The sequence below is a fragment of the Hippocampus bargibanti genome, linkage group LG08 (genome assembly GCF_051943395.1).
Source record: "Hippocampus bargibanti isolate YZ-2025 linkage group LG08, ASM5194339v1, whole genome shotgun sequence".
Lineage (NCBI taxonomy): Eukaryota > Metazoa > Chordata > Actinopteri > Syngnathiformes > Syngnathidae > Hippocampus > Hippocampus bargibanti.
In genome coordinates, this window is record NC_142741.1 from 15,471,770 (window position 1) to 15,495,589 (window position 23,820).

Below are 23,820 nucleotides of genomic sequence, written 5' to 3' on the forward strand. Positions count from 1 at the left end.
ATCAACAAGACTCCACTGGCAGGGAAGCACAAGCTCTGGTGTCTGCAGTTTGGACTTCTCCCTCGGGTAATGTGGCCACTCACAGTCTATGAGGTCCCACTCTCAACGGTGGAGAAGATGGAGCGAGCCATCACTAGATATGTGAAAAGATGGCTTGGTGTTCCACGCTGCCTGTCCAACATCAGCCTCTATGGCAAAGGAGTCCTTGAGCTTCCCATCACAAGCGTCAAGAGTACAAGTGCTCTAAAGCGAGACTTCAGATGACCCTTACAGACTCCAGAGACCGGAGGATCAGTCAAGCTGCACCCCCCTACCAACTGAAAGGAAATGGACGGCATCCATCGCGGTGCAGCAGACCACAGCAGCCCTAAGGCACAGCGACATTGTGGGACATGTCTAGCTAGGAAGAGTGGACTTTGGCCTTACAAACAAACCATCTTGGCGTAAGGCCTGAACATCGGAAGGAAGAAAAATGGTGATGGAAGAGCTGCGCTGCCAAGAGGAAGCTGAAAGAATTGCGAAGGCTGTCTCTCTTGCCAAGCAGGGACAATGGATGAGGTGGGAAGGCGTGGAGAAACGAAAGCTCAGCTGGACGGATCTCTGGGAAATGGAGGCAAGCAACATCAGCTTCATCATCAGAGCTATCAATGATGTGCTCCCATCTCCAAAAAATCTCCACCAATGGTATGGTGAAGATCCAACCTGTGACCTCTGTCCATTTCCAGGAACTCTCAAGCACATCCTGACCGGTTGTAAGACCAGCCTCACACAAGGTAGCGGCCTTGTGCCTCCAGGACCTGGAGGCACAACCAGGTCCTGAAGAGTTTGGCAGTTGTCCTTGAGAGCAAGAGGAATACCATCAACTCCTTGCCCATTAGAGCCACCACTTCCAGCACAGCACCATTGACTTTTATCCGAGAGGGAGAGAAAAAGCCCAACCATCCTCCTGCAAAACTAGAGGTTGGACAGCTATCCAGGGCCCGGGATTGGAAGATGCGGGTTGACATTGGCCAGCAATTGGTTTGGTGGTGGCTGCGGAGATTGCAGCCACCACCCTAAGACCAGACTTGGTGCTCTGGTCTCCTTCACTCAAGGCTGTCTACATCACAAAACTCACAGTCCCGTGGGAAAACTCAGTTGAAGAGGCCTATGAGCGCAAGAAGCTGCGCTACACAGAACTCGCAGTGGATGCGCAACAGCGAGGATGGAAAGCCAAGATCTATCCCATTGAAGTTAGTTGCAGAGGGTTTGTGGCTTCCTCCACCATCAAACTGCTAAAAGACCTGGACATCCATGGACAGGCTCTGCGGCACACAGATCACTCTCCGAAGCGGCAGAAAGAAACAGCCACTGGATCTGGATGAAGAGGAAGGACCCTTGTTGGGCTCATAGGTCAACAACCTAAGACTCCCCCACCACCAGCTTCTCAACTTCTGATTGGGCATGGGACACAAGTGTGGGCGTGATCAACCTGTGGCTGCCCACCATCGATGAGGGTGTCTAGTAATGAAAGGCCGAAACACCCAATGATTCTTTGGAGCATTACTGATGATGTGTCCGAAATTCACAACCTTCCCATCCCTGAGGCACAGCTCCCACACCACTCTCAACATCAAGGCTAAATCTCATGTGAGGACCATCCATTGGCACAAACCGACAGAATAACATCATGTCCAGTGTTTCATGATTATATCTCTCTCTCTCTCTCTCTCTCTCTCTCTCTCTCTCTCTCTCTCTCTCTCTCTCTCTCTCTCTCTCTCTCTCTCTCTCTCTCTCTCTCTCTCTCTCTCTGTCTGTCTGTCTGTCTGTCTGGGGCCATTGTGCTTTTTTTCGCCTGTATTGGGCAGCATCTTCACAAATGTAGCCACAAGGGGGCACAAGCCAGTGTCTTATTGTGCCGGTCCCAAGCCCGGATAAATACAGAGGGTTATGTCAGGAAGGGCATCCGACGTAAAAAAAAAATTGCCAAAACAAATATGCGAATCAAACCTATGAATCCCATACCGGATCGGTCGAGGCCCGGGTTAACAACGGCCGCCATTGCTACTGTTGACCTTCAGGGTGCCAGTGCAAAATGGACTACTGTTGGTCGAAGAACGAAATCAATGACTGCAAAGTAGTGGTTGGTGGGAGTGTAGCCAGACAGCATACGTTGGTGGTGTGTAGGATGACGCTGGCAGTGAGGAAGATGAAGAAACAAAAGGCTGAAGTGAGGACAAAATGGTGGAAGTTGAAAAAGGAAGAGTGTTGCATGACATTTAGGAAGGAGGTAAGACAAGCACTGGGTGGGCAAGAGGTCCTTCCAGATGACTGGCAAACTACAGCGAACATAATCAGAGACACAGGTCGGAAAGTACTTGGTGTATCGAGTGGAAGAAAGGTAGATAAGGAGACTTGGTGGTGGAATGGGGAGGTGCTGGAGTGTATACAGAGAAAGAGGTTAGCAAAGAAGAAGTGGGACACTGAGAGGACGGACGTGAGTAGACAGCAGTACAAGGAGATGCAGCGCACGGTAAAGGTGGCAAAGGCCAAACAAGAGGCCTATGATGACTTGTATGCTCGGCTGGACAGCAAGGAAGTTGAGACAAAGATGGTAAGGACCTGCAGCAGGTTCGGGTGATTAAGGATAGAGATGGCAATGTATTAACAGGTGCCAGTAGTGTGATGGCAAGATGGAAAGAGTACTTTCAAGCATTGATGAATGAGGAAAATGAGAAGGAACAAAGAGTAGAAGACGTGACTGTTGTGGACCAAGACGTAGCAAGCATTAGCAAGGATGAAGTGAGGAGGGCGCTGACGAGGATAAAGGGGGGAAAGGCACTTGGGCCTGATGATTTACCAATCGAAGTATGTAAGTGTTTGGAGAGGTAGCGTTGGTGTTCTTGACTGGGTTATTCAACAACATCTGAGATGGTGAACAGATGCCTGAAGAATGGAGACGAAGTGTACTCGTGCCCATTTTTAAGAACAAATGACATGTGCAGAGTTGTACTAATTACAGAAGAATAAAGTTGATGAGCCATACAATGAAACTCTGGGAAAGAGTAGTTGAAGCTACTAAGAGCAGAAGTGAACATTTGTGAGCAGCAGTATGGCTTCATGCCAAAAAAAGAGTACGACAGATGCAATTTTTGCTTTAAGAATGCTGATAGAGAAGTACAGAGTAGGTCAGAAGGAATTGCATTGTGTCTTTGTAGATCTGGAGAAAGCCTATGACAGGGTGCCCAGAGAAGAGCTGTGGCATTGCATGAGGAAGACTGGAGTGACGGAAAAGTATGTCAGAGTGGTGCAAGACATGTATCATGACTGTAAGACAGTGGTGAGGTGTGCTATCGGTATGACTGAGGAATTCAAGGTGGAGGTGGGACTCCACCAGGGGTCAGCTCTGAGCCCCTTCTTGTTTGCTATGGTGATGGACAGGCTGACAGACGATGTTAGACAAGAATCTCCTTGGACCATGATGTTTGCAGATGACATTGTGATCTGTGGCGAGAACAGGGAACAGGTGGCGGAGAAACTACAGGTGTGGAGATATGCGGATATGAGGAATGAAGATCAGTCGCAGCAAGACGGAATATATGTGTGTGAATGAGAGGGATCCAAGTGCAAGAGTGATGCTACAGGGAGAAGAGATAAAGAAGGTGGAGGATTTTAAGTACTTGGGGTCAACTGTCCAGAGCAATGGAGAGTGTGGAAAAGAGGGGAAGAAGCGTGTCCAGGCAGGCTGGAGCGGCTGGAGAAAAATGTCAGGTGTGATGTGTGATAGAAGGGTTTCACCTAGGATGAAAGGAAAATTGTATAAAACTGTGGTGAGACCAGCCATGATGTTTGGACTGGAGACAGTGCCACTGAAGAAAAGACAGGAAGCAGAGCTGGAGGTAGCAGAGCTGAAGATGTTGAGGTGTCCTTTGGGAGTGACCAGGTTGGATAGGATCAGAAATGAGTACATTAGAGGGACACCTCATATTATAGGCGTTGGAGAGAAAGTCAGAGAGGCCAGACTGAGATGGTTTGGACATGTCCAGAGGAGAGACAGTGACTATATCGGGAGAAGGATGCTGAGCCTTGAACTGCCAGGCAGGAGACCGAGAAGAAGACCGAAGAGGAGGTATATGGATGTGGTCAAAGAGGACATGAAGGTAGCTGGTGTGAGAGAAGAGGATGCACAAAACCGGAATAGATGGAGGACATTGATTCGCTGTGGCGACACCTGAGGGGAAAAGCCGAAAGGAAAAGAAGAAGATTGGGCAGCGTCTTCACAGCCCCGCTTTGTTCATCGGAAAGGTCGGTGCTGTTGGACAGTTTGCAGCTGGATGAATGCATCGCTTGAGGAGCCCGCGATAACAAGGAGCGTCAGCGCAGAGCGCCGATGCGTATGTGGAACTGTCGCGGTTTGGAATTGAAGCGGATTTATGTGGGACAGGTGATGTGAGACAATCTCTGTCAATGGATGCTACAGCTTCGTGTTTGCTTTCAACATTTAGCTTGTAGTAGACATACAAATTCCACCATGACGTCCCTGATCCACTGCTGACATGGATGATTTGATCTTCTCCTCTTTCAACTAGAACTGCTTCATGTCATCACAAAGAGGGTACAGCAAGTCCTGAAGAACGAATGACTCTGTGTCTTTGTGTTGTCATATTTATTCATTTTTTATTTTTCCCAAGATGGCGGGGCGTGAACACGCAGCGGCTACCCTCTCCCAGCAAATTGGCGTTTTCATGTTTATGTTCGTTAAAGTCATTATAAGTGCCTTGCATGCTGGGTCAGAGAGGACAGTAATTTCATTTGTTCTGTATGTCATGCATATTAGCATATTTGACAATAAAGCTGACTTTGACTTTTACTTTGATAACTTTGCTGCTGTGAAATGTACATTTCTCCACTGCAAGAGTAGTAAAGTCAAATCCAATCCAATCCAATCCAATCCAATCTAATAAGAACATATTTCGTATGTATAAAATATATTTTGTATAATTATAATTGTTTTGGGTTTTATGTGTGTGTGGGGGTAGATAGACAGATAGGGGGGGTTTCGTCAAAAAAATGTACGTATTAACTTTAATCACAGAATATCGCTCTGCTTATTGGCATTCGATTGGCAATGTCTCAAATAACTCGTTTTCTGCCAACGCGAGAAGCAGGGAATCGGGAGATGAGTTGCGTTTATTGAAATATGTAAAAATTAAAATCAAAGGATTTCTCCCGAATGATGTTATAAACATCGGTGTTACGTTTATAATTATTACTGCCATTTCAGTTCAGCTCTTTTTTGTGATCAAATGATTTCATTGGTTGAATAAAGGTGGACCAAGGAGGCGATTGAAACCACGTTTCGATTTCCTACGGGAAGTCTTCGAAAATACTGAATTTGTTTCCTGTTCATGAATGGCACAGAGTGAATTGCGTCGGTGCTGCTGGGAGTTAACATCAACGAATGTCAGAGGTAAACTACACGTTCACATGACTATGCTTATGTTTCTCCGTGAATGCCAATGTCGTTTACGTCTTTGGAGCTCGTCGGCGTTTACGTTAGTCTTGTTACAACTAGCTAGTTGCAGCGTTTGGGTGATACCATGACGTTTGCTAACTGCGGCCTATTATTATCCCTGCAACTCACTTGATTGACAGCCTGTCAACCAGCAAGATCGGACGCGTTTTGTCGTTTCTTTTTGAGTTATGTTAGATTTCTTATATCTGACTAAATATAGTCATTTTGCAACGCATGTGTTGTTGTTTATTGTCCAATCGATATTGAAAAAAACGACATACACAGTCTCCGACGTGAAGCCACAGAGTGTATTCGCATTTTCTCCTTTTTCAGCTTATGAAACGAGTTCATTTCATTCCAATTCATGTAGAGTTTACAATTCAGACACACCTGCTATTTTCTACTGATATCCTGGCCACAAACAAACCTTTAAGACAAGAAGAGTGCCAGCTCTTGCAGTCAGTCGAGCAAAATAAGGCAATTTTAATCAGCTAAAATTATTCAAATTATTTCACTCCCAATGTGTTTTATTGTGTGTTTGGTGAAGCTCATTAATCGTGGAGGGTGGAGCCGCGATATGAAAACATGCACTGTACCGCATTGCCAACATATCACAGCGTATTTTATTTGAATTTAAATGATCAGGATTTTAGGATATGATCAGAAAAAAAGATAAGCATTTTATTTTAATTTTTTGCCATGCCCAGAGTAAGTAGAGGGCTAAATGACAGAGTATCATTTTAAGATATTTTTTTTTTTTTTTTTTGTTAACAAATGACAGCCTTTTTAGTAACTATAGGTGCTTTCAAAACATCCAATACATAAAAATTTAGTTGGAAGCTTTTCAAAATCATTTTGCTGAAAGGGATCATCCACAAAGCTGGGTTCTGCTCCAGCCCCCTCTTTCCCTCACACACTTGGGTACCACATATTATTTGGAAACAAACTCTGAACTCACTTAACACGGTCCAATATTTTAGGATGTCATCGTATTAGGAGACAAATTGAAATTATCCTGTACAACCGTAGAAGGTTATGAGGAAAAAGTAGCTATATTGCAGGAAGAAATATGTGATGTGAGAATTGATTCATGTCACAGATTTATTGTGTTACCCTACTTTGAAGGACACTTTACATTTGCAGGTGAGAGGTCCTCCTTTGTTCGCCATGGATCCTTGTGCGCATGGTCGAGGAGCCCCAATGAAGTCCAGGGCCTCGGTCAGAAAAGAGGTGAGGGATCTGAATTGATGCTGCATTATGAATCCTAGCATCTTCGAGAACCTTCACTTGCAGTGTTTTCCACATTTCTTCCGTCCCTGGGAGCCGGTGCATAATTTCCTTTGGAATCCAAAGGATTTTTTTCTCTTCAGTTTATTATAACACACCCAAATGATGCAGCAAGAGTCTATGATTTTGATCATAAGTTTACTATCACATCCAATGACGCAGCAAGATTGTATTACTGTATTTTAAGCGCCTACGAGAAGCATATTTTGCGATGAAATGAACAGTCAAGATGAATGCTACCTACCCTAAATAGTGGAATAAATACAAAGCAGAAGTGACATTTCAGGCAAGCAACCTATTCCGATGCAGTTGCAGTACTCGTTGCCAGTTTTAAAAAGTGTTTGGTAATGTAATCCAAGGATCACAATATGAATCTTTTGCAACTTGAAATTACTTTTGACTTTACTTTTGGATTTCTCCATACCAAATGTTTGACAACCAACCCACCTCCAAAACCATCAAAATGATATTCATTTGTACTGATTTATCTGGTATTTTCTTTCCAATTATTGTTTAATGTGCATTTGTAATGCAAGAAGTCTGGGCCACTGTTATTCCCATGCAACGCATTATACCTGTGAGACAGCTGTATTTTTTTCTGTCAATGTTTTATACATAACTGAAATTGTACATAAAAAGAAGCATTCTTAACTTGACATTCCTCTTTTGTTTGAATTGCATTTTAACAGGTTCTCTGAGTGTTAAATATGTGCTCGGTATATTTAATTAATCAGCATGTCATTCACTCTCATTACAAACTTTTACTGATGCACAAACCAATGATGTGACGGTGTTTGATTACACAATGGTGGACTGCATTTGATCATTAAGTCAACAGCTGATCATTCAACAATCATCAGGCAACATCTGATGGCAACTGGTTGCTCTCAAAGAAAAGGGGGCTGAATAATTTTGCATGCCACATGTTTCAATTATTTATTTATTTATTTTTATTCGAAAGTCATGTAGAATTTTCCTTCGACTTTGCAATTGTGAACAGCTTTATGTTGGTCTTTCACATAAAATGCCAATAAAATATATTCATGTTTGAGGTCAGAACGTGACAAAATGTGCAAAAGTTCAAGGGGTGTGTGTGTGTATATATATATATATATATATATATCCAAAACAATTATAATTATACAAATTATAATTATATGTTTCTATCTATCTATCTATCTATCTATCTATCTATCTATCTATCTATCTATCTATCTATCTATCTATCTATCTGTCTGTCTGTCTGTCTGTCTGTCTGTCTGTCTGTCTGTCTGTCTGTCTGTCTGCCCACCCGCCTACCTGTGTCTGTCTGTCTGTCTGTCTGTCTGTCCATCAACCGTCCGTCCCGTCCATCTATCCACCCATAAATCTATACAAATGTAATTATAAAAAATATTTATATTAAACTGTAAAACAAACTGGACAGTAAGTAGGAGCTTTTAAGTCCAAATATAGTGTGCTGACAGGGTTGACCGTAATTGACGCACTTTTTTTTCGTTTGTTTTTCGGTTTAATTCTATGCTATGAGCTTTGACTTATGTGTGCAGATTGTCCATGATGGTGGAGCAAAATTTGTCAAGAGCCTTTTGCGGAGTAGAAAGGATCTTTGCAGTATCAACCTGGACCTCTCATCCAAAGACAGCACAAGAGTGACAGAGGTTTGTCACCATCAAAAATGCAAACAATACATGCTGCAACATACTAGAGTTGAGCAATATAGCTCCCTATACAATGTTATTTCTCAATATTATTGCCAGATATCTCGAACAATATGATTGAGATATTACAATAGGTTCAGTGAAAATAAAGCCTGTTTAAATGACAAAAAAAAGTCCAAAAAAGTACTTCATCAGGTCATGTTGATAATGCACTCGCACTTGTACAGCACTCGACTCTTCAGTCCAAATTTTTGACGAGTTTAAAGTCTGACTACTTTATTATACTCGTCCTCATTATTCTGGTAGTCGTAAGGTGCAACAGTGCACTGTGTCGCCTATGGGTGATGACGGTAAATTCTACCAATGCCTAATTGTAATTGTACACATTGCATTACTACCTTTAAAAAAAGGGTTTCGTTTTTTATATGTATTTTATTAAACAATGTCTTCATATATTCATGGGAAGAAAATCTGTTTCCTTTGATTTAGCATCACATAAGACAAAAATGCAGAGGTTTAATCTTAATTTTACTCCCTGGTGCTTTCTACTGTCTTTGTGTCTGCTTTTTTTCCGCCGTATATGATAGTTGTCCATGTTAAGTGCTTTGATACAGCTTCAGCTGTTGTTAAAGCACTATATAAATCAATATGTATTCTATTGTATTGTAATTCAAAATGCAGTATTTAACCAATTGTGACAGCCATTATGATGAATAAAGTCTACAATAAATTTAAAAAAATTACAATCACATTATTCTGCAACTGTGCTTTAACACTTTAACACTTAAGTGCCCCAAAATCAGACATAATGTCAACCATTTTAATTCCTTTTTCAGATTCATTTTGTTTGTTTGCCTGGTCAGAGTGAAGGCGATGATGCTGTGGATCAGGTACCTTTATACTTATCATTGTTAAAGGACAACCAGCGTCACTTTTTTGTTTTTAACTGACATCAGAAAAACGTTTTATAGCATCTAAAATACCCAAAACACGCAGTATGATATTTTTAGTCAAATGCAAAACACCAATAAAAATGTGACTTAAAGTGTCTAAAATCTGCAAAAAATTGAGCTGTGATTGGGCATTTTCAGATAGTCCCGCCCCCAGTTTGTGAAATCACGCCAAGACGTCTTGCATTGCTAGTGAATCAAAACAATGGCTTCAGATTCTGAGAATATGCTTTCTTGTTACACATCCAGTTATGAATATGATTAAAATAGTTCTGAAGAGGAAAGCATACATGTTTGCAATCGATTAAATAATTTATTTGTGCCAATTTGAGGCAACATTGGGGGGAAATCTCTCACCTAAAAAAGAGGCACAAAATGGCGACCTCCTGTGGCCACCTCCGTTTCCACAGGCTGATAAATTCCTTATATGGCGCTTGGACGCCCTCTTCTGGCCTTCTGGCGGCTTTTGGGTGCAACACGACGTCCCCAGACCAAACAAGTACAGCAAAATACATTGACGTGATGGAAGGACCGCTACAATGCATCTTTTTTACGGTCAGGGGCGGTCCTTTAGTGACGTCACCAACTCAAAAACATGACTTCCTGAATATTCAGCGCAAGTCTTAAAACGTAAAATATAGCTATATGCGGTGGAATCTTTGTAAAATAGTAGAAGTCGTAGAAGTCGTTTGAAGCCATTTTACAAATTATGGACACAACTTGTCCGGAGACGTCGGTTGTCCTTTAATTGTTGCCATCGCACCGCTATAGAAGCCATATTTTTTCCAGAAGTAGGCCTAATTCATAAGCCACACCTGACTTCTGTATCTGTCATCAACCATAACTTTATTACAATTAGTCACACATGTCCCAAAAATTATACAGAGAAAAAAAAACACAAGTCACTCTATAATTTTAGTCACATTTGTTTGGTGAGTTTACAAAATCCACAACCACGAACAATAGAGCTCAGGCTCACAGTAGTTTAGCATGTGGCAGCTTCCACAACAACAAGAATTAACTATGCAAGGCCAAGGCTATGCAGTGCCTCAAATCTGGATGCAAATAGGCCTGAAAGAGTGAACGCCACATTAAAATTTGTGGAACCAAGTCAGAAGGGGTCACAGTATATTGATCGTTGTCCAGAATATGAACGAACGAATACAAGTCACACCTGTGTAAGTAATAGAACCACTGTGACAATGAAAAAGAGTGCAACATAGAGTGCTGAATGTGGAAATTATTTCATTGTGAAACCCTCTATTTGTTTAAGTTCACACAGGTGTGGTCATATTCTGTCTACAGCAACTACTTTATATGAAAGGGGCCTACTGGTTACACTTTCCGAGTTGCGTAAAGATAGTTTGCACAACTGTCAGTGGATTAATTGTATAACTGCATTATCCGTCCTTGTTTTAGGCCCTGGCGTCCCTTCCGGCTGGGCTGTCCGAAATGCTCAGAACCTTCCACATTTACAGCCTGAGGAATAATGAAGTTCAGTTGCTCAAAGACTCCCCGAGACTGACTGAATACAAGGACTCTGGGCCTCAAGTAGGTCTGAAAAAAAAGAAAGTCTTGTATCCAAAGTTTACTGCTTACTATTGCATTCAAAACAGCAAAGTATAGTAGAATCCACTTTTATTTTTCTTTTTTTTCTTTTTTGAAAACACTCAACATATAGTGCTGGATAAAGGCTCTGTGTGTGCTGCGCCACAACCCTGGTGCTGGTGGGCAACCTCCGGTTGGTGTCACATCGTTGACAGGCCTTCTTGGATGCTATGTTGCCGGCGTCCACTACGCTCTGGAACTGCAAAGCTTCCACAGGGTTCAGGCGAGGCATTCAGAGGAAGATGACACAAACCAATCCATCTCGTCTATCGAAGATGATTTTGTCACTGCCCTGGAGAATCTCGAGGAGGATGACATGGGACAGAACCCCTGTAAGGTTTCAAGTTTTAAGGGAATTAAATCACCTTTTTATATAGAAATGTGCATGATCCCAACAACTGACTGCAGAATTTCCTCATAGTGTTTATTATTAATTATGGGTTGATACACACACACACACACACACACACACACACACGTACGCACAGGCAATGTTAGCATCAAAAGCAAAAGCTCTCATGAGCCTCGCTTTTTTTGTTGTTTTTGTCTTGTTTTGTGTTTTCTTTTGTCACTTTGTGTTGTTGGGCGTCGTGTGGAATGGATAAGGATTGTTTTTCAGCATTTTTAACCACGACATTCATCAAGGAGGAGACTGCTGAGCGGTTGCGCCTTTTCGGCAGCATGAATATGCCAGTACTGTTTTTGAATGGGAGGAATGTCGGTGCCATTCGACTGCCATCGCTGGACAGCTCTGGGGCCATTGTGCTTTTTTGCACCTGTAATGGGCAGCATCTTCACAGCCCCGCTTTGTTCAGCGGAAAGGTCGGTGCTGTTGGACAGTCGCGGCTGGATGGATGCATGGCTTGAGGAGCCCGCGAGAAGAAGAAAGGAGCGTCCGTGCAGAGCGCCGACGCGTATGTGGAACTGTTGCGGCTTGGAATTGAAGCAGATTTATGTGGGACAGGAGATATGAGACAATCTCTTTTCGTCAGTGGATGCTACAGCTGCGTGTTTGCTTTCAACATTTAGCTTTAGTCGACGTGCACGTTCCACCATGATGTCCCTGATCCACTGGTAGAAAGACGCTTTGATCCTCTCCTCTTTCATCTAGAACTGCTCCATGTCATCACAAAGAGGGTACAGCAAGTCCTGAAGAATGAATGACTGTGTCTTTGGTCTGTCATATTGTCTTTGTGCTGTCATATTATTATTATTATTATTATTATTATTATTATTATTATTATTATTGTTCTTTTGACTTCAAGACGGCGCCGCGAAAGTGGCTGCCTCTCCAACAGCTCATGTATTTTGTTTTTCTACTTTCATTTCTTTCATCACTTTACTGCTGTGAAATGTAAATTTCTTCACTGTGAGACTAATAAAGGCAAATCCAATCCAATCTGTATAAACCGTTTCCGTGTCAATTATTGTGAGTTGTCACTCTGTGCGGTGGACCCAATACCTATCCGTCCGCATACAATATACACGCCATGAACTTCAGATTTGTAGATATCACATCTGCTTTATAGGCAGTAATGTGATACCCTTCATGATTTGATGAAATGAACATTACTTTAACCTACATTAAAATACCTGGATTGGTAAAATATTGGAGTTTAAACATTGTATCATTTCATGAGTTGCTAATGTCATGACTTGGAACTTGCCCTGTCATTAATGTGTGTTTGTGTGTGTTTGTGTGTGTGTCTCCTTTCTCTTCTGACTGCTATGGACACCTGAAGCGTATTGCCCTTTCAAAAGACATGATGTGGCGTCACAAACAATGCCGACCCACAGGAAAAAAAAGGAACTATCAGGTTCCCATTTTATAGTAAGTTCATCTTCAAAAAAATATGCAGTCAAAGATGAGCCGGTCCCAGAGAATTCTGTCACAGTGCAGACGTGTTCAGGCATCGAAACCCAGTGGACTTATTGCAGTCCAGGAGCTCGTCTGTCTTCACCGACTGTTCAAATCAGTGAATCTGAAGAATCTGACTGCTCAAGCCCAAGCCCAATAATTTTCCTGGATGAGGTGGGCTACCAGAAGAGCATGCGGGCCAAGCTGGACATCCCTCAGGTGCCAGGAGGTCCCAGAGAGAGGGTGGAAGATTCTGACTCCGAAGTAAGTGAATTTTTTGACAGCTTTGATCAATTTGACAACCTGGAAGACTCCAGTTCAGAGAGTTGCACTCTCACTCTTCCAATGGATAATGACAGTGCTCGAACCACACAGACTAAAACCACACAATCTATCACTGGTGGGTCATCATCTAAATATGTCTCTCAAGACTGCCCAACAAAGGGGATGTATCCTCACTGCTTTGATCAGCCAATTCTCCCAGCCAATGTGAAAAAACCGACTCCTCTTAAACCAGGCTCCCCCTATGGAACTCACTCTGAGATGCCTGACTCCCCACGGCCTGTACAGAGTTCCTCTGAAGACAATAGTGGTCCACTCTTCAGTCCTGTCAGCTCTTCTGCTTTTAGCCCCCTGGCGGATTCAAGTGGGATGCTCGAATATTTCTGTAAGAGAAGTGAGGATGGGAGTGGCAGCACTGAATTACGGAAACCTCAAGATCTCTGCTGTTTGTATAAGACCTACTCAGACTTTGCCAGCAATCTCTCCAAAGAAATTATTGGATCTGTCTGTGGATATCAATCTGCTATAGACCTTTATGACAACAAGAATCTCAGTTGTGTTTGCCAAAAGAAATTCACCAATCCCTCAGGCTACACGATGAAGCTGTCAGAAATCCAGGAGACTGTAACAGTGGCTAAACTACAGAAGACATCCCAGTCTTTGAAAGATGGCATTCAAAGGTTTGCTTCAGACCTTGTCGAAATGAGCCTCGGCAGTGCTTTCCGGGACCTCCAAAAAGGTGTGTCCACTTGTACAACTACTTTGTGTCAGCTAGCTGCTAGACTCACCTCATCAGTATTTCAGATGGCCTTCCATGAGATTGGCATGCGCCAGGCCTATGTGTTGAAGGAGCGAGCAGTGAATGGATTAGCTAACTTCCTGGTTGGGGAAGCAGTGTCTGGTGCCCTCAAAGAGTTCTTGACTGTGAAGAAGCATATTTTTCATCACACAGTGACACAGTTCGCAACGGATTTAGCTGAAGAGCTGGTATTTGAAGGTATTATGGAGGTGTGTCAGTTCTCTCACCCCTCGACGCCTTTAACCCCTAGTGATTGGTCTTTTGGTCAATGCCACAAAGATGAAGAAGAGGTTGTTACTTCTTATGCTTCAGACTTGTCCGAGTCTGTTATTCAGGAGGCTTTCATTGAACTCTCACAGAATGAAATTGCGTTTACTGGCCAAGCAGCCATCAGTGTTTCTCCGGACAACATCTGCTATGTAAATGCAGAGAATATGAATGCTCCCACCTCCATCACATTTGCTGCCAGGCAGCTTTCCGATGCAGCCTCAATGGATGTTCCAGGGACCTCAGGAAAGTGTCCTCCCTGCACAGTGGAAGAAGCTCTTTTCACAGTGTCGGGCATGGCCAGCTGTATCCCTGTGCCCCAAGCTGGCCAAGCTATCTCTTGTCTAAAATATTCTCTAGACCAGGATGGTTCCAGTGCAACGAATGCCCCCCATTTCAGCCCTAAAAAAGCAAAAGTATTTTCCTCAGATACCACTACATTTATGCAAACTTTCAGCCAAGAAACTCAAACACCCACCTGTGGAAAGTCACCGTTCCAAAACTTCTCTGGTAACATGGTGGACATGATAGTGACTGAAGCTTGTGAGCTTGCAAGCTCTCCTAAAATGAAAATAAGTTTTGATGACTGTTCTGGTTTCATTGCAAAGACGGTCCTGGGCCAAAGAGACACACTACAGGTGCCAAATGCAGATTTGGGTGGTCAAAAGATGTCTCATCCCAGGGATTACACAACTCCACACTCAGATAAAAAATCTGGTCCAACACCTTACCCGCCTCCATCTACACCCCAGCAACCAAGTGAAGTGTCCAAGGAAAAACAAATAAAACTGTTTTCAAAAAAGTTAAAAAGCAAGTTGGCCAAAGAATTTTCCCCAGCCACCCCTCCTCCAACTCCCCACTATCATCCTGAGTTTGGCCCGGGTCCATCAAAAAACAGTCCAGAGGCAGACAAGACAGAGTTTATGTTAAAACTGATGCGATCTCTTTCCGAAGAGGTAGATTCTAATGAGGATGAAGAAGAGGAAGAATTGCCAGAGGACTCCGGTGTTAGTGGCAACAACAAATTGGCCGAGTCAGGTCTCCATCAGGACATGAGACGGGTGTCATCTCGTAGGCTGTCCAGTAAAGAAGCTCTGCATTATGCTGAACAGCTGGCTTGTCATATAGTGTCAATGGCAACAGAGATAGACACTCTGGAAGTCGGGAATAAAGTTCAGGAATCTAACGCTCCAGATGAGAGAAGGCATGACAGTGTTGCACATTTCTCGGAACAAACGTTAAACACCTTGTGGGTCTATGCAGGGGAGGTAGCTGGGGAAGTAATCAATGACGTAAAAAGGATGGTCAGCTCTGTCCAGCAGTGCTCATATATTAGTTCTCCCCGGAAAAGAACTATAGACTGCTCAAGCTCGGAGTCTTTGCATCACCACCATAATCACTCCCCTACTGGCACAGGTCACAGCAGGGATCAGCGAGTGGCTGAACCAGGCTTGAACTGTCTCCAACCTTCTGTTTTCCGCCCCCCTGTCTCAATGTCAAGTAGTTCCAGCTCGGGACTGTCCACGACATATCCCAGCTGTGAGAGTGTGACTGATGAATATGCCGGGTACCTCATTAGGGTGCTTAAAAAGGAGGGAGGCAGTCGGGAGTTAGTACTCGATCATTATGCTAGTCGTCTGGCCTACCGGTCAATAAAACAAGGTTTGGCCCATGCTAGTCGCAAGATTAAACAGAGATCCTCCAGTGCCCGCCTTCGACCATCAAAGTCATTACCAGATGAATGGAAGGCATCAGGTGATGCGGTTTCTCCAGCGAACGACATATTTGAATCAGTGATTTGTCCCAAGTGTGAAAATGGGCAGTGCTGTTGCAGTGAAAAACAGGGTCGCAAGAACTGTGTCGATCTGGTTAATTTTGCAGAGTCTTTAGCGTACAATATTACTTGTGATGTCACACGGACGCTTCGTCTGTCATCTATACGCCTCCCAAAGTCTCTAACAGACTCTTGCCTTTATAAGAAATCTAAACTTGAAAACATCACAGAGAACCTCATTAGGAACTCATTCTCCTGCCCCCTCCTTTCCAAGGACAGTAAGATGAGACATTACCACAGTACGGGAAGTTTGCTTGACGGTAGCCACAACAGTAGGATGATGCAGGTCATTGAACATTACGCAAGAAAAATAGTTGATGACACACTAAAGATGAGTCTGGCTTCAGTTGGGCATTCATCTCAAGACCATCAAAAGACTCTTCGGCTGGACAGACACTCACACACCCAAAGGCTCTCTGAAGAGACAGCACCAGGTCTCGCTCAGGCACAGAAGACCTGCTGTTACGGTCAAGCTCTGGAGTGCCCTTCCTGCTCCAAATTTAGTCGGCACCACCACCAGCCTACATTGCAGAGGAGGAAGCGTGGTCCGGAGTATCAAACTAGGCCAGAGGAACTCCATGGCCTGGAGATTCCTAAAATCCACATTGACCTGGAACACCGGTCAGCGTTTGTGGAGGACATGGTGACTATGGAAAAGGCCAAACGCGACTTGAGCAACACAAGCCTGAACGCAGACAGTGGCATTGGCCACGATGGAGCCAGCTATGCAGAGAGCCTGACAGCAGAGATCATGACCTCTGCGCTTAACGTCTGCAAAGCGGCCAATGTCAGGTACCAATAACACAGACATCATCACAATGTTTTTGCATGTTTGCCTATTAGTATGTAGGTTTTTCTCAAATTCTAAGTTTAATGTGGGTACGAACTTGCTAGCAATAGCATAGTGATAACATTTGCCTCAGATTACAACCTGTCAAAATTCAAAGGGTGTTTGGAATCACCGTTTGAAGCTAAATGCAGTGCACCAAGCATTAAAAAAATAATCTGATGGATTTTGGAGGAATCTATATTTTGTAGGGGTTGGCTAATTCCTTTTTTATTGCTTATCGAAAATCTGGTCTCAACCCATACTATATAATTATTTCCCGATATTTCCATATGAAGATGCACACAATATAATTACGGTAAATTGAATCCGATTTGGAATTTATTTACATGGGAGCAGTTTAAAATAATGTGCCATATTCTTAAATATTTTTTTTGTTTTTGTTTTTTCTTTCAAAGATCAAATACAGGTAACATCCGATTCACGACTGGCGAGAGTTACGACCACCCATACTTACGCCAACAACCGCCAGACTTTTTTTTTCCAATTCTACGGCTGCCACCGCTACAGCCTGCAACGCTGTTGAACTCCGAAGCGTGTTTGCGATGCATTTGGTAGAATAAAAGACTCGAGATTGTCCTTTTTGTTTAGATCTGTCATGTTCCGAACGAGGCACAGAGCAGCCGACTCGTCGGAGCGAAATTGAATGTCTGGATCCCCAAGTAAGGGACAGAGACAGAAGTCTGTGCAGGACGATTTATTAAGGGACAACACAAAGCGCTGGTCTCAAAAAAGAGGACCAGGGAATCAAATATAAATAATACCAAAAACGACCACACATACTATATAAACTAATGGCGCAAAGCAACTCGCACACGGTGGTGCAGAGAAGGAGCAATCCCGAAAGGATTATGGGATGGGGGGGTGGGGCTCGGACCGAGCACAGATGATATAGAAAGTCCAGGGTAATACAAAGTATAAATACAAGTTGACAGTGTTTTAGCGTCCTGAAGAAGGAATTGATAGCATTGGAAGCGGGGAGGCGTGGCCCCGCCCCCAGCTTCCAATGCTGTCAATCCGAACGTGACAATATCGAAGTAGGACAAATTCAGGATACAAAATAACTGTTTCTTGTGTCGTGAGTGTCGGCGCTTGAGCGGGTGGGAGCGCCGCGACTCAAACGGCGCGTCGGGCTCACGGTCGGCCCCACCGCCTTTTTGAGACATTTTGTTCTGCTGCGCGGCGAGATGCCGGGTTGGGCGAGCTGGCGTTGCAGACAGCCCCTGGGTCGGGCCGTACGTTGGCGCGGAGTATGGCCAGGGAGAGGGCAACCGGGAGAACATGTTTTCTTCGGCGTCCAGCTGAATCCGAGCGTGTGCGTTGGGTGACTTCTCCGTTAGCAAGGAGAGCGAATTTTGACTGCTTGCATGCGTGGGAAGCCGTGCGTATTTGCGTCAGCAGAAAGTGTGCGCGCCGACACAGTAATAAAGATCGATAATACGAAATATAAAATGATAAAAATGACACTAAAAGTTATAAGATTTATAAATGAACTGTCAACATTTTGGTATATAATAGTATTCAATTGAAAACATTGCTTAAAAACAACAGATTGACATCGTATACTTTCCTGTCGTATAAACGTTTTGTCAGCCATTTTGAATGCATTTCGATTTATGACTGTTTGACTTACGACCGTTTTGTCGGAACGGAACCCGGTCGTAAGTCTGATGTTACCTGTAATCGATTTTACTTTTGATGGGTTTTCAGAGAAACATTGATTTGGATCACCCTAAACCTCATACACTGTTTTCAAGATTAGCGAATCTGGATTAACAGTGCCGTAAATGGAATAACATATCACAATGTCGGCTACCAGCAATATAAAGAACAGCAAGATAAATCAATGTAGGGACACGTTCAGTGTTTTTTTTTTTAACCAAAACATCAACTTCTATTAATTATCTCATGAACACTCGTCTCAGCCACAATAAATAACTAATATGCTTTCTGTAAAAATAAATAAATAAATAAAATCCAATAGTTAACAAAATAATGTTGTTTCTGAGAAATTAGTGTACAGAGATTAATACTTAAAAAGCATGCTCAACGTATTCTTGGCTAATTAATTTGAATACCATTTTCCATTTTTGAACATTTGTTAAAAAACAGTAGAATAGGTCTTGCGTTTTCATTTTGTTTTTTTCACCCATGAATTTAATTGATGTTGAGGGTTTTAGAACCGTTAGAAGTGATCATTACTAATTTTTATTCATGTGGCTATCATCAAGTCTGTTTTTCCCATGATACATTTTCCAGAGCTCTTTTTTTAAAAATTGTTCCCGTGGGACAAGCACAGTTTTCTGTCCAGAATTCAAAAACATACATGGCAGGTTAATGGAACACTCTAAATTTAATTGACCTTCGTTGTAAGGGTGTGAATGGTAGTTTGTCTCTGTGTCCTCTGCCATTGACTGGTGACCAATTCAGGGTGTACCCTGCCCACTGCCCGAAGACACCTAGGGCTCTGGCCTGTCTGCCTCCCTTCGCAAGGATAAGAAAATGGAAGAGGTGGATGGATGGGTGTTTTCTAGTACTCTCAACTACTTTGAACTCCAGATGTTAAAAACATGCCTCATTACTAAGCACATACATTGTCAACGTAATATCTAATTTATGTTTTCATGCCTCCTAATGTTATGATTATTTTCTTGTAGCTCTCAAGGCAGGGAAACCACAGAGTCCACTTTGTCACAGCATTTGAGTGTCGGGGACGACAGTGTGGGCAGCTGGTCCAACCTTAGCTTTGAGGATGATAACAGCAGCTTCCTTCATCTCAGTGACAGGTATAAATCTCGAATGGTGTATTACATGCCGGTTTCTCCAGAGTAGGACTTTCATTTTTCTGTGGGCAGGTCAAATGTCTGTCAAGTTTTCACTCCCTTATTTTAGAGTTAAATGGTGAATCCAAATTTAATCCACAACAGAGGTTTGAATATAGACATTGCTTCTTCGCATTTGTATGTGAATTTAACATTTTATTGCGTCCGTAAACTGCCCTCCGAGGTCGGTTACACCTGAAATGACTCGGCGCACACACAGCATCAACGCCAAGACCACAATCAATGAGTATTGCACAACGCAAAGTGTACTAAGGGTACTCGGTTTAGCCAAGTAATGTCCTATCCATTTTATTTAAATTAAAAGCATACTGCTGAACATCCAGTTGAACATGATCTCTAATGCTGGTAGAGCATTTTATACGGCGCGCAGTGTGTGTCGCTAAAGGATGTGACGTAATGTAAATGCGACATCATGTAAAGGAAGGCAGGATATGATGTATCAGGAAGTCCAAATTGTAAACAAAGATTAGCGAGCGATGTTTAGAGATGTTTGTATGGCGAATTACCCCAACATCAACCTTTGCAGATAAACACGCATTTCAGCTTGTTAAACGTTTCTATTCTTGGCATGCAAGTCATTATGCCATTATTCTTTAACTGAATTGAACTTGGTATTGGCATCTGCTTAGGCCAATTAATTTCATGTATCACAGATCATTTTCCCAATGTTTCATTAATTTGTTATTCTGTCATCATACCAATTTTCTTCATTGTCACTGGTAAACATTCAAGTGGAAAATATGGTGGCCCTGAAGTTCATATGACAAAAACAAATTACAAAACAAACAACAAAGATAATCACAAACACAAATAACAAAAACATGAGCAAATCAACCCCCCCCCCCCCCCCCCCCCCCCCCAAAAAAAGACATCAGAAAAGAAAACGGCACCAAATCACAAAAACAAAAAACAGAAGTGGGCATTTTCTCGGCACTGAATGAAAGGCCGTCAGTCTATCACTGAGAGACTCCTGTGATGATTGATGAATGATAGTAAACTAGGTAGAAAAAAACTAGGTAGTACTACTGGAGGTGGGTTTTCTTCCATCAGTGTTAACGTCGGTAACTGGGTCAGGTAACAATGGACCTCACTTTGAATTTTGTAGCATCTGTTGTTTTTTCCTTGATTATTTTTTTGTTAGTTTTGATTTGTTGTTTAGTTTTGTGGCCTGGCCTCCTTGTGTTTGTTCCTGTCATTTTTGATTTGCATTACTTTAAAAACATTCCATTTTGTTTAGTTTTTAGGTCATCATTGTAATTTTCTGTATGCAGTTTTTTTTTATATTTATTTTTGATTATCTATTTTTTTCTCATTTATTTTATTTTGAGTGCACTCCAAAAAAAAACAAATCTTAGCCTGTGATGACTATGTATTAAAGGACAACCGACGTCTCCGGACAAGTTGTGTCCATAATTTGTAAAATGGCTTCAAATGACCTCTACTGAGCGTATTTTACAAAGATTCCACCGTATTTTCCATTTTAAGACTTGCGCTGAATATTCAGGAAGTCATGTTTTTGAGTTGGTGACGAGGCCATACGTGACGTCACTAAAGGACCGCCCCATGACCGTCCTTACATCACGTCAATGTATTTTGCTGTACTTGTTTGGTCTGGGGACCTCGTGTTGCACCCAAAAGCCGCCAGAAGGCCAGAAGAGGGCGTTCAAGCGCCATATAAGGAATTTATCAGCCTGTGGAAACGGAGGTGGCCACAGGAGGTCGCCATTTTGTGCCTCTTTTTTGTGTGGGAGATTTCTCCCCAATGTTGCCTCAAAATGGCACAAATAAATTTTTTAATTGATTGCAAACATGTATGCTTTCCTCTTCAGAACTATTTGAATCATATTCATAACTGGATGTGTAACAAGAAAGCATATTCTCCGAATCGGAAGCCATTGTTTTGATTCACTAGCAATGGAAGACGTCTTGGCGTGACGTCACGAACTGGGGGCAGGACTTTCTGAAAATGCCCAATTCGCAGCTCAATTTTTTGCAGATTTTGGACACTTTAAGTCATTTTTATTGGTGTTTTGCATTTGACTAAAAATATCATACTGCGTGTTTTGGGTATATTAGATGCTATAAAACGTTTTTCTGATGTCAGTTACAAAACAAAAAAAGTGACGTTGGTTGTCCTTTAAAGAAAAGTGCTTGCCTTTATATCAGAGTGCTTTGATGCTTTAAAAATGAATTTTATATGAAATCCAATCCGCTTATAATAATAATAATACATTTCATTTATAAGCGCCTTTCAAAACTTTCAAGGTCACTCTACAGTACAAACTAGTTAATAAAAGGAATATATATATTTTATATATAGTTGCGAGTTTTGCTTGGCCTGTGCAATCCCATTTCCTCTTATTGCCGCAAAATTATTCAACTGTATTTGAACCTATGTGGTCTATAAGATCTATAAACAGCCATCGCTGTCGTTATAATGCACTTAAGTAGCACAGAGGAAATGTGCTTTTAGATGAGGAAAACTGCAATGAACGTAAATTCTAAAGAGAGATATAGAGATCAGGTCAACCTCGAGTGTCTGTCCTTTGACATGTTCTCACACCAGTTGCCAATTTTTTGGGAGGGGTTAAATTGAGGTTGTATCTCTGTGGAAGCAAACCTGACAATGAGATCCTTTCCTAAGATACCAAAGGAGCACAGTGTGTTGACTTTCGAGGAGCCTGAGTTAATGTATCATAATATTTTCTAAAGGTGTGTCTTAAAAGAGTGCTCTTGTCTATTCAGGCACTCTTTCTGCTCAAACAAAGTCCATACCATGTGTCATTCATCAGACTCCCTTTAAAAAGCCTCTTGCGACCATTTCCTCAGCTGATGAAATGACTCAAGGGAAAGCCATCCTTAAAGGGTGTTGGACCGTGGTGATGAACTAAAGGTTTTCATCATGTCCTCACTCTTAACAACCAAGATAAAATATGTAATTTAATTCAACCAGATACAGTAAAATACAGCATTATATAATGCGTTCTTCAGAGCGGTAGCTTTTATGGAGCATAAACATTCATTACAAAAGAAGAGAACAAATAACAGAAAATGGAAAATAAGTGGATCAGATGGAGAAAAAAAGTTACTTAAATGCTCTTCCTTTACTAATAGTGGTTCATTTTAAGTTTAAGTGTTCAGTGGAATCCAAGATGTATGTTGTCACCCATATATTCGCTGATTTGTATGTTAATGAGCTAACCAGTGCGCTAACTATCGAGCTTTTTTTTAATATAGTCAGGAGTTTTGCTTGGCCTTTGCAATCTCATTTCCTCTTATTTCACCAAAGTTATTCAACTATATTGAATAATAAGTCGGCACTATATCCTCACTTATTGAAGTCTTTTTGGCAGTTATTAGAAAAAGTTAACATTGGTATTGCTATTCATGGATTTGCTATCCACAGTTGGTCTCAGTTTCTATTCTCCGCAAATAGTGGAGGTTCACTGTCATCTCTTATATAACACGAGAGATCTTGTGTCTTTTGGTTAGCGATGGGACAAGCAACACCGATATACCTGTACCGGCGTATGCATAAAGTTCAATTCATGAAAGCCCATGCCAGTGCGCATATCATTTTAAGGAAAACTCACATGAGAGATGTAGCTGCTGTATTCTTCCCATCAGTAGGCGCCAAACAATGTTTATAAGAAAGTGCCCTGTCAATTTGATGCATCTTTGTCAAAAGAAATATAAACCTTTTGTAGTACAATTCTTCCCGTCAAGCAATTGTAATGGGGAGCCTAAAAAAGGGTTTTGCTGTTTGGGGACATTTTGATCTTGCATTAGCAAATAAGATATAATCAATTTCAACGCTTTACCTTTACTTTAATTTCTAACAGTTTCTCGACAGAAAATTCATTGTTCCAGTATCAAAACTCAATGTTGTATTTTAGTGTATTCTTCCAAAATAGCAATATTTCACATTGTATAGAATCGTTAGGCCTTATATTAGTGGAGTCAAACTAATTTTTTTGCCGCAGGCCACATCATAGTTACGGTTTCCTTTCAAAGGCCGTGATGAATTTGGGGAAACCCTTAGAATGTTCCAACTCCTCCACATATTACATACAGAATGTGTCCAACAGAATGC

General features: G+C 42.1%; 1 protein-coding gene across 2 annotated transcripts in view; it reads left to right on the plus strand.

Annotated features, from left to right (window-relative positions):
• Positions 1 to 5,177: 5,177 nt before the first annotated feature.
• Positions 5,178 to 23,820, plus strand: part of akap11 (A-kinase anchoring protein 11) — a 29,898-nt gene continuing 11,255 nt past the window's right edge. The window contains exons 1-8 of one of the 2 annotated variants that reach the window (XM_089002163.1): positions 5,178 to 5,449; positions 6,638 to 6,724; positions 8,329 to 8,439; positions 9,276 to 9,329; positions 10,809 to 10,940; positions 11,071 to 11,329; positions 12,740 to 16,829; positions 19,542 to 19,670. In XM_089002163.1, coding sequence (XP_088858289.1) covers positions 5,441 to 5,449; positions 6,638 to 6,724; positions 8,329 to 8,439; positions 9,276 to 9,329; positions 10,809 to 10,940; positions 11,071 to 11,329; positions 12,740 to 16,829; positions 19,542 to 19,670 — 4,871 coding nt within the window. In that variant the 5' untranslated portion in view covers positions 5,178 to 5,440. The remainder of the gene's footprint in view (positions 5,450 to 6,637; positions 6,725 to 8,328; positions 8,440 to 9,275; positions 9,330 to 10,808; positions 10,941 to 11,070; positions 11,330 to 12,739; positions 16,830 to 19,541; positions 19,671 to 23,820) is intronic. The other variant, XM_089002164.1, reaches the window with a different exon arrangement.